We start from the raw sequence: 12,019 nt of genomic DNA, 5'->3' as shown, positions 1-12,019 counted from the left end.
TTCAGCCCCATGATGTTGCTGTAGACCGAGGTCTGGGGGCTGAACACTCTGTGTTGGACCGGTCTATTCCATGATCTAGACACCTCCGTGTGTAGATCCGGAAAGAATGGCAAGCACCGACGTGGAGGTAATGACCGCACGGGGAGAAAGCACTCATCGAGTTTGCTTTTAGGTCTTACATCTCCCTGCTCTGCTTCTGGCCAGCTAATATTTAATTTGGCAACAGCTCTGGCCACTACCTCCATGAGCTCCTCATCTGCAGAGGGATTCTTTATATATATTTGTGTCTTATGTGGTGTATGTATGTATATATATTTTTTGAAGCTCTTGTCCTCAGACAAAGAGAGATTTTAAATCACAAAAAATAAGACGCACAACAGCGATCTTAGACACACACACACTTGTTACTGCAGCTCTTGTCCTCAGACGAAGAGTGAGACAAACAATATATTTGGACAGACAACAATAAATAAGACACAGGTTAAAGAAGATAGCTTGCTGAAGATAACAGAAGCTAGCGTTCTCTGCATTCGGGCATGCTTTATAGTTCCTGGTCCGTGACGTCACCCGCCCCTGACGTCTCGTTACACGATTGGTTGGATACAGGAGTGCTTCAATGACGATATCACGCAGAAGGTTCCCAATGCGTTTCACGCAGCGTCGATAGTTCCCACAAAAGGGAACTAAGGATTTTCAAAAAATAAAAACTAAACTAAACTAGCAAACCCACTTTAAAAACTAATTAAAACTAAACTGAATTTGAAAACAAAAAGTAAAAACGAAATAAAAATAAAAACTAATGAAAAATGCAAAACTATAATAACCTTGGTACGGAGTTGTGGGATGCCGTGACAGGTCAGGAGCCATGGGTTGCCGTGGCGGGTCAGGAGTCTCGGGCGGCCATGGAGGGTCAGGGGCTGTGGACCGCCATGGTGGGTCAGGGTCCTCTTCTGGTCCTCTTCTGGTGAGGGCTTAGGCTTTGCTGCGGCCATTTCGCCTTGTGGCCCGGGTGCGGTATCGGCCATCTTGCCTTGTGGCTCTGGCACGGCAGCGGCCATCTTCCTTGGCGACTTGGGCTTCGCGGCGGCCATTTTATGGCATGACTTTGATGTGGCAGCGGCAATCTTCTTTGGCGGTTTGGGCTTTGGGACAGGCAAGACTAAATGGGCAGACCCACTAGATACGTTGTTTTTATTAGGGCTGGGTGATAAAACGATAACGATATGTATCTCGATAGACACGTGATCGATATCAATAAAAAATGTGTTTGATAAAACGTTCAATATTTTTTATTCTTCGTTGGAAGAAAACAGAGGTTGTGAAGTAAGTTTAGTTGCATTAACAAAGGCACTCGCACTCTGGAAACCTAGCAACATAGGGAGTGACACGCTAACAGCCAATCATGTAACAGTATCAGTTTTGGTTGCGCCATATCGTTGTCTCGTGCTGGATTCCTCTTCAGTAACCGGTGACTGATAAGCAGAAAATGAGTGCCGCAGCGAGCGAGGAAATTGTAAATAAAAGAGAAAAGTGTTCATTGTGATTTTAGACTAGGGTGACCACCTGACTATTGATCTGTTGCAGGACAGTAGATGTGATTTTGCGGGACAATGTGGGACACATGAGACAGATAAATTTACAACTATTAAGGTCATTGCACACTGAAAAATAAATTCGACCTCACGTTATGTCAATCGCTTTTGCACACTGCCTCCGAAACTTTCGTCCGTCAAAAAAACATTTAGATCAGGTTCGATTTTCTGCATTTTTTGCATCCGTGGCACGCATTTTGAGAGACGTTTTGACAATTCAGAGCCACCGTACGCGAACGCAAAAATCCAGAATGCCATCTGACAAGTTGATCCATGTTGTCTACAACACAAAACAGCAGCACTGAATGACAAACAAAGTGCGGAATACAAAGAGACCGAATATAAAGACAGATTGTGCCAGTAGTAAAGCATCAAACAGAGCCACTGACATCCTGAAGTAAACTTTGAAACGCTCGGATAATCCCGCAGCTCCTTGATGAGGTGAATTCTCCTTTCTCTCTATGCAATCTTGGGATTGAATGGACCCAATATTTCCTCTTTCTTTTTCTCTTCTTAAGAAGAGAGGAGACAACTAATCATGCTCACTGCTTGAAGACTTCATTTTGTATTGTTTTGCGATTTTTTTATTTTTTTATTTTTTTCGCAATGCATTCATTAATACACATCGGACTCAGTGTGCAAGGTCTCTGTGCGTGACGAATTTTTAGGATTGCGAATACGAAAAAACGCATGCGAAAATTTCGGACTCATTGTGCAAAGGCCTTTACGCTATGCAAATATTGATTTACATTTGTTGGCAAACTTGCCAACAAATGTTGTTTTCAGCCATATTGCCCAGCCCTAGTTTTTATTATACAAAAGCTGTTTTTATTGTACATTACAACTGTCAACTTTTTTTTTTTATTTTTTATTTTTTTATGTATTCATATCTTGTACCACGTGTGTGTGGAAATTGCTGTGTATGACTGCGGAACTTTTGTGGACCTTTAAAATTGTGCAAAACCATCTCGCACCCTGCTGAGGCCCTGTTATAAAACATACAAACAGTATTACTTTAATTTAACATGAATAGTTAGCATGTTACTACCTTGAAACCCATAATGATGTTTATTTTGATATGTGATGATAATGGCGCTCTGGTCCAGATCCAGGTATTCTTCATGAAGTAGCGGTGAGCACGTGACCAAGTGTAGCTGCACATCCCCCTCTGTTGGTGAACATGATCACTACACAATTGCTCCAATAAACCAGCAGTCCGCTGTATGCTGGTCGGGCTTTTTTGCAATGCAGGTTGTTTTGAACAAGCTATAAAACGGGGACATTTTCAGGGGCAGCTCCAGTCGGGGACAGAACACCAAAAACTGGGACTGTCCCTGGAACATGGGGACGTCTGGTCACCCTATTATTTTGTCCATATTGCACAGCCCTAGCACGTAACTTGGTGCTTTTATGCTACAATGTTTATGCTGCAAAAAAGAGATGAAAAAATCCTTTTCTGTTCCAGTAAATAAAGTTGTGTGAATTTGACATCTAAGCACATCTAAGCACGTTATTCGCTGTCTCTGCCAACTATGGTGAACTAATTTAAAATGGCGCTCTCCCACCATCACTCCCTCGGCTGTTTTGAGGGTGAAATAACTTAGAAAATTATGATGAGACAGTTAACATAGTGAAAAGTTGTATAATTAATTGCAGTCTCTGCCAAAATTAACATATTTTACTTTTTATACTTGTGTGTAGCTGTGTAGTTTAATTGTGGTTGGCTTCGCTAAGTTTGTTAAAATGTGACTCTTACCTTACTAAATAAATTAACTAAAAACTAACAAAAAAAAAAAAAACTAAAAAATTATACAATAATATAAAAACAACATGGATAATATAAAATGAAATATGCATATTCCGCAGTCATAACGCAGCAATTTCCACACACACGTGGTACAAGATATGAATACATAAAAAAAATAATAATACATGTGCACATTACTTTGTATTCAAAAATAGTTAAAAGTTAAGTTGTAATGTATAATAAAAACAGCTTTTGAAAGTTAAATTAAATTCAATAATGTTAAAAAAGTTTTATGCCACTTTATTTATCTTCTTATATTTATTTATTTGTGTTATTTTTGTAATGTAATGTGCTTTTTTAAGGTCATACTTTTGTTATATCAGGCACATCGTTTTGAACTTTAACTTGTTCATATTCCTTTTAGTAGTAGAAATCTCCCTTTAAGTGTTACTTTAATCATTTGGACAGAAATATAAAGTACTGGCATGGCTTGATCATAATCATGCATGCTTTTTAAGAGAGTGCTCCTGTTAATGTTGATGGTATTTTAAAATAATTGCCTTTTCTGTTTTTTCTCTCATTATTGTTCTTTAGATATGAAGCTGATGGGTCTGCCCTAAGTGATGGACTGAAGAATTTTCAGTGCTCTTTATCCTGTTTTATTGTACTTTTATTTTTCTTCTTATGATCAATACAAAGGTGGTTTACAAATTCTGAGTTGAAAGTCATTTTCTTCACAGTACAAATACTTTCTCATGTAATTTAAATTATATTAAGTCAGGTACAGGTTTACTAAAACATAAGTTTCTTTTGCATTTGAGCTCATTAAAGCACATTAATTTCACCTACAGGAATAAAAAAGAAATATAAATGGGGCCCAGTTCCCACTGTGGTCCCACAAAAACCCCATAGAGGGGCCATTTGTGGGTCTAGTGTTATCACCCTTTTGGGACCCATAAGGGTTCTGTATGTGGCCCACATTGGCCCCATTTATTAGAACCCATATGTGACCCATGTGGGCCCCTATAATGAACACACAAATGAGCCCCACTTAGAGACCACTATGGACCCATCATGAGCCCCTATGGGCTAACACACATTGGGCCTGTGTAGAGCCAATGGACATAATTCTATGGGCCCCACTTGGGTTGCCCATGCAGGGCCCAAGTGACAGCCCATCAAAAACCCACATGGGGTCCACATGCATTTTGGCTGGGTAGATTTTAGATTATAAGAAAAAATATATTTTTATATATAATATATATAGGCAGGCTATAAAAATTGAATAAATGTAACCAGTTGTTAGGATTAAGCTGTTACCCAAAAACAATTGTAAAAAACAAAATTTTACAATTCTAAATAAAGCCCAAATGTGGCCCATATGGAACCCTCAAATTAACAATGTGGGCAACATAACTGGGCCCCAAAAAGTATTCAAAATGGGGCCCACATTCAGGCCATCAATGTGCCCACTCTGAACCCATGCCCAGATGATGCCCATATAGCCCAGATAAAACCCATGTGGGGCCCACATGGACATGTTGGCTGGGAAACTCTGAAGTCTCAGTTAAACTCAAGTGCACAGAAAGTAAACCAATATTCTTCAAAAAGGTCTTGTTAATATAGCGGATACATAAAACAATGTTAAGTAAAATTAAATAGTCAAAGTCTCCTGTATACTGGTTTGAGTCTCATCACCAGCTGCAGTCATGACCTCATCTCAAAAATCAAACACCTGCGATCAGCAACTACCTGCTAATGCACTCACATTCACATAAAGTATCCTTGTTGACAAGTTTGGGTGAGTAAAAGCAAAATGCACAAGATATAGTACCTTCAATGCCCTTAGATGGCAATATCGCTTCTTTATATCAGAAAAAAAACTTCTACAGAAAAAGTTAGGTGGCGTGCAAAATTTTATTTGTAATTGCATTACTCATCACAAATGTAGTGGAGTAAAAAGCACATTTACTTGTTCTAAAATGTAGTCAAGTAGAGAGTAAATATCTTTGATACTCAGTACAATTACAAAGTAGCCAAAAAGATACTTAAGTACAGTAACTAATTACATTTACTCAAATACTTTACACCTCTGAAAAGCATATTATTTTTAAATTCACCATCCTTTGCACATTTGGACAAATTTCATTACATTATACAGTACTATAACAGTATTGGTTTTCTGACACAATACTATGTCCCTAGGCAGTCATTTCGTAGTTCTGCAAAGATACAGTACACACAAAAAATGTCTACAAAGAAAGTTGACAATCACAAGTTTGAGTGTGTTACAATATGTACTCCAGTTTACTGTACATAGAATAGTGAAATTTCCCTCATCTAAAGTACTGGTACTGTGTACTGTAATTAAGTTTAAAACAATTATTCTTTCAGGTCTCTCTCAGATTTTGACTGGTGTGTCATCAGTTTTGCTATCTAATGTTGTCATTTTAAACGTTTTGAGAAATGCGTCTTTGTTTTGAGAACTTAACAAATGGTTTGGGAAAAACTAGAATACGTATAGATTCTTAAATAACTCTGCTATTAGTTTCTGTGATCGGGATCTTCTTATTGATTTCAAGTTATTGTTTCGTAACATGTCAAAAAGACCTTTATCCCTGATGAAAGAGAAGCGGGCGGTCGGAGAATCAGCTCTCCAGAAAATTACAAAATTAATCTCAGACATATTCGGATGAGACTACATTTCTCAGAGGACTTCTGAGTTAGCCGAGAAGCAGTAATTTTCCGTTTCATAAGAGTCATTTGTTAATGAAGCTGATTATACTGGGCGCGCTGCGTGCGTGTGCAACCATCATGCAGTTTATTGAAAGACGTGTTTTCTTGACATTATTTTGCGTTACGCTGTCTTTTTTAGGTCATCACATTGAAGCGCCACTTACATTTATATTTTACTTGTACTTGAAACACTGCTTACATTTATATTTTATTCTGTGATATTTCTGGGGTGGCAAAGTTTTTTTTAGGGGGGGCAGTTGCCACCCCGTGCCACCCCAATAGATCCGCCCCTGCAAGAGCTGATCATGAGTCATGAGTCGGATCAAGCATAATTTATTTTTAGACTTATGTTTAATATTGGGGGCATCCAAGTTATTTGACTTTTTTTTTTTTTTTTTTTTTAAGTAATGCAATAGTTACTTTCCCCGGTAATTAGTTACATTTATAATGATGTAACTCAGTTACTATTTTTGAGAAGGAACTAGTAACTATAACTGATTACTTTTGTAAAGTAACCTGCCCAACACTGATGATCACTGTCTGACTACCTGTTCACTTTGTTGTTCAAATCGATTCCTCAAACCTTTTTCGAAACACACGCAAACGAATTGTATGTATTGCTTGTGAAAATAGATGTAAGGCTGTATCTCTGCAATGCTTTATCGCTGTTGGCCATTTTGAATTTTGTGCTAAAATGCTGTATTTTACGAACGCAAGGGTGTATCTTTACGAAACTTGGTATGGGTCATCAGCACAATGCCCTGAAGGAGACTGAGAAGTTTCGGACCAGCACCACCTTGTGGTCAAAAGTTATAACAAAATTTACAAAAATTCTAATAACTTTTGAGTATTTTAACTGATTGTAATGAAACTGGTCTCAGTTGATTCCTTGGGTCATGCTGAGAACACAGATATCAAATTTGCCATAGTCGGCTGAATTTCCTGTCCGCCATATTGTTTTTCTTTAAAAACCTACTTTTTCGAACTCCTCCTAAACCGTTGATTTGATTTTCACCAAAATTGAACCATATAATCTTCAGACCATGCTAACAAAAAGTTTTGGATTTCAAGTCGATACGTCAAACCGTTTTCGTATACTGGAGCAAAGAATTTGAGGCATGATGCAAAACCGACAGTTGAAGCTGTATCTATGCAATGCTTTGGCAGATTGACACCAAACTTTGCATCAGTCACCGTCACCTTACTTTGACCATACCACATTAATTTGGTCACAGCGCCACCTATTGGTCGAAAGTGATGCACCAGTAAATTCTCATTTTAGAATTTTTCAACTCTTTTGCCTAAAATGATGGGTCTTTAAGTGCTCACTGTTGCAGTTGGTCTGATGCTCACAGCCATGTTGGCTGGCTTATTGTGCTGTTTTTGTGCTTGGCCCCGTAATTGCTGCTTGCAGCTATATTTAGGGGCCAAGCACCGAAGGTGCGTAGGCACCTATTGTATCTGTTGCCATTCTTTTTTTGTTTTAGGAGCCAAGCACCAAAGGTGCGGAGGCACCTAATGTATCTGTTGGCATTATTTTTATTTTTATTTTCGATTCTTCTTCTTCTTCTTCTTCCGCTCTTGAAGTCTATGGCAGCCCATAGAACTGCTTGCAGGAAAGTTGTGAAATTTGGCACACAGTTAGAGGACAGTCTGACCTTTGTCCATAGCAAATTTGGAGTCTCTAACTCAATCCCTCTAGCGCCACCAGCTGTCCAAATTTGCACTTATGTTTATGCTAGTAACTTTCTCTTTTCCTCTGCTTCCTTGGGTCAAGCCAATTCGAATGCGTTTCAGTCATGAAAATTTTTCCGCCATTTTTAATTTTCTGAAAAACGATTTTCATGAAAATTTAACCAGATCATCTTCAGACCATGCCGACAAACATTTATGGAATTCAAGTCGATTCATCAAATTGTTTTCGAAAAAAAATGCGGACAAATTTAATGTTGCGCTTGCGAAAATAGACGTATCTCCGTAACGCTTTATTGTATTCAGACAAAACTTGATACATGTCATCACAAGCATGACCTGAAGCATGTGTTTTGGCACAGCACCACCTACTGGTGCGGAGATATGAAAAATGTCTATTTTTGCTTATAACTTCTGATGGCTTTGTCCAAATCATAAATTTGGTCTAGTTAGATTCAGGGCATCATGCCGAGTCTAATGATATAAAATGTTTGCATGTCAGCCATTTTGGCTGTCGGCCATTTTGAATTTTGTGCTAAAATGCTGTCTTTTATGAACGCATTAGCGTATCTTAATGAAACTCGGTATGAGTTATCAGCACAATGCCCTGAAAAAACCTGAGAAGTTTTGGACCAGCGCCACCTTGTGGTCAAAATTTATAACAAAATTTACAAAAATGCTAATAACTTTTGACTATTTAAACTCATTAATGAAACTGGTCTCAGTTGATTTTGATACAACATTGTATTGTGTTGATAGTAATAAAAGTATTGATCGCTGGGTTTTACACAAAAAAACTCTTATTAAAATATTGCTAGATGGCAGTGAAGGACCAGAGTAAACAGAATTCATGCAGTTGAGAGTGTGACATTAAATGTAGTTCCAAACGTAGGTTCGGGAGGAGCCTAAACATTCAGTCCTGTCAATCATCATTACAAGTGTATATAAGCAGCAGTCACTGCGTCATCCCAGCGACAATTCTTCCAGCATCCCTCCTCCTTCCTACCTCCTCCTCTATTTCTCTTATTCTCCCTATGCGCAGTACTGTAACAGGGGGGGTTGACTCGGAGCTCGAGCCTCGGGTCGAGCCTCCTTCGAGGACAGCAAGCCAAGTTTGTTTTACCATTAACCATTCAGACTGAATGGCGAACTTGTGAAAACCCTTAATTTGCATTGTGATATCGACTTGGATAAAGATATTTTTCTCATAAAATATCATGTAAATGACTTTGGAAAATAATTTTTTAAATATTTAGGCCTTTGGATTTACAGAATGACATTACTACTAAAGTGCTACTTGTGTCAGCATGTAAGTGGCATTTAAGTGGCATATAACAGCAATAATTAAATACAATAGAGAATCATTAATTTTGTGTAAATTTATTATCTTTATTTTTTCAATTAATATCAACAATCAGTTTAGTGGTGAAATAAAATTAAAAAAAATAAACCTCACATGCAAATGGACACCTTTATATAAGAAGTTCAAAGATGAAAATATTATAAATGTTATTTTATTTAGTCAAATTTTATTTATATGTCAAATATTGTTTATATGTCACATTTTTCTTCAGATGGCAACAAAACAACAACAACAAAACATTTATTTGAATTTACCCACTACTAAAAGTGAAAGATGAAAGCTAATACAATTTTGGTGGCTGAAACCCCAGAGTAAATAGTAAGCAAACACAACAATAATTGTTAACAAATTGCATTATAAAATATTCCTCCTTTTGAAGTTTTGCCTCGATGTCAGTAAGACCACAATCAGTACATATACACTAGAAAACAACTGGATTTATTAATAAACAAGTACATAAATACCATATAACTGCTATTCACCAACACATACATGCAGTCCCAGTACTGATAATGCTTTTATTTATATATTAAATATTAAGAATTAAAAAAAACAAAAAAAAAAAAAACAATAATTGCAGTCATTTTGAAATATTATCTCTAATTGGTGAAGATCTGTTGTCAAGCATTTTTCGCAATAAGATTTTGATTTCAGCTGTGTTTAAAACATAAATGATGGGATTTAGCGTTGGTGGAACAACATATGCCAGAGATGTGCTAATGACTCTGGCATTGGGAGTGAGAGCAAGCAAGAGTTGTGCTAGGTATGTGAAGCATATCGGGAAGAAATAAATCCCTACTAACAACAGGTGTGAAACACAGGTCTTAAGCGCTTTTAAACGTCTTTCCCAAGTTGTAATTCTGCTTAAAGCAAGAAAAATGCCCAAATATGACAGGGATATAATGACCATAGGTGCTATAAGGTATAAAGATGTGATGACAAATCCCACAGACTTATTAAGGTTATAGTCATTACATGCCAACCTAAACACTGGCCCATGATCACAAAAATAACTCTGTATTACATTGGATTCGCAAATTGAAAGTCGGGTGATCAAAGACACCATCAAGGCCACAATAGAAGAATTAAATGCCCATATTGCTGGAAAAACTAAAACCATACTGGTATTGTTCACAATTGCATGATATCTTAATGGCAAACAAATTGCAATGAAGCGGTCATATGCCAGAACAAGAAGAGTGACACTTTGCAAACTACTGAAGAAGAACACAAAAAACATGTTTGCCAAACAAGCATTGTATGAGATGTACTGTGAGTCAAACAGAAAAGTCCTCATCATGTTAGGTATCAGTGCATTAGTTTCACCAATATCAGCCAAGGCCAAGTTAAACACGCCAATGTACTTTGGACTGTGCAGGCTCCGGTGAAGAGCTATAATGAGAAGAACTACTGAGTTCCCAAAGATAGTAACAAAATAAATCATAAATAAAAATATATAGTAATAAGTGCTATGTGGTATTCCTGAAAGTCCAATGATAAAAAAGTATTGAGGATGAACAATCGAGATATTCTGTGAAAAACTTACATTTACAGAACTCATGGTAACTTTGCATTTGTTGTTTTGCACAAACTGAAAATATAAATTACCATAAGAAAAATACATAAGAAAAAAATGTAAGTTCACACATTTAACAGTTATTTTCAAATGCTAGAAAAAGTTGCATATAAATTTGAGCATAATGATTTGAATCACAAACCTGTGTAAATAAACATAAAGCTTTAGAGTCAAAGCAAACAATGACAGTGACTGTCTGAATGCTTGTGAGCTACTTTTAAATATAGAGCTGTAAATCCAGTGCTCATCCTTATTCTGTCATGCTGCAGAGATAATTGGCTGCCTGATTCACTCGAGAGCTTTGATGACCTTTTGAACACAATGATGTAATCTTTGTATGTTGTAGTTGTTGTTTTTTATGTTTGTTTGTTTGTTTTTTTATTGAAAACAATCTCTACTACTGCCCCTTGTGTTTTCATTTGAGCACCATCATATTACAGTAATTCAAAGATTAACTTAAGCGTTAGTTCACCCAAAAATGAAAATTCTGTCATTAATTACTCACCATCATGTTGTTCCAACCCCGTAAGACTTTCACTCATTTTCGGAACACAAATTAGGACATGTTTGATGAAATCCGAGAGGTACCTGACTCCTGCATAGACAGCAATTTAACCACCACTTTAAAGGTCCAGAAAGGTACTAAAGGCATCGGTAATATATCCGATGTGACTGCAGTAATTCAACCTTAATTTTATGAAGCGACAAATACTTTTTATGCGCAAAAACAAAACAAAAATAATGACTTAATTTCAACAATATCTTCTCTTTTGTCGCTGTGTCATTTTCCTATGCTGTTTACGTTCAGCACTTCTAGGTTCTACGTCAGAACGCCAGCTCAGTATGATGAACGGGTGAACTAACCCTTTAAAGTTAGTGATGGCATTACCTGCTTTTAAGTTCTTTATTTAACCTTGTTTGATGTGTTCCTTTTAGCATTTCTTCGTCATCATCAGACTTAATACGTTACAGAATACTGGACCTAGAAGATGGACTGTTATAGCTTTCACTGCCAGGGAAAGACTTTCTTTCATGGATTATTCCATTCACTTTTGCACACTCGCACAAACAACATTCAGACAGTAGCTGTCATTGTTTGCTGTCATCTGTCATTCTAAAGCTTTATGTTTATTTATACAGGTCTGTGAGGATGACAACGCTGACCATCGCCCAAGAGCTGAAGTGCCACATTGATTTTGACCAGGGCTGCGTTTAGCCCCGACAAAACATTTCAGAACTTTTTTTTTTAACCCTTTCACATAAGTTTAAAATATTCTGGCTGAGCAACACTCAAATTAGTGTAATTATGGTCT

General features: G+C 37.2%; 1 protein-coding gene across 1 annotated transcript; it reads right to left on the bottom strand.

The window, feature by feature from the left end:
* Nucleotides 1–9,710: 9,710 nt before the first annotated feature.
* LOC137004962 (olfactory receptor 52E8-like) lies at nt 9,711–10,709 on the bottom strand. Its single transcript, XM_067365699.1, has one exon. The coding sequence runs from the start codon at nt 10,689–10,691 to the stop codon at nt 9,711–9,713; it is 981 nt and encodes a 326-aa protein (XP_067221800.1). The 5' UTR covers nt 10,692–10,709.
* Between the last annotated feature and the right edge of the window lie 1,310 nt (nt 10,710–12,019).

Source organism: Chanodichthys erythropterus, chromosome 17 (assembly GCF_024489055.1).
Source record: "Chanodichthys erythropterus isolate Z2021 chromosome 17, ASM2448905v1, whole genome shotgun sequence".
Lineage (NCBI taxonomy): Eukaryota > Metazoa > Chordata > Actinopteri > Cypriniformes > Xenocyprididae > Chanodichthys > Chanodichthys erythropterus.
This window is presented reverse-complemented; position numbering and strand designations above follow the sequence as displayed.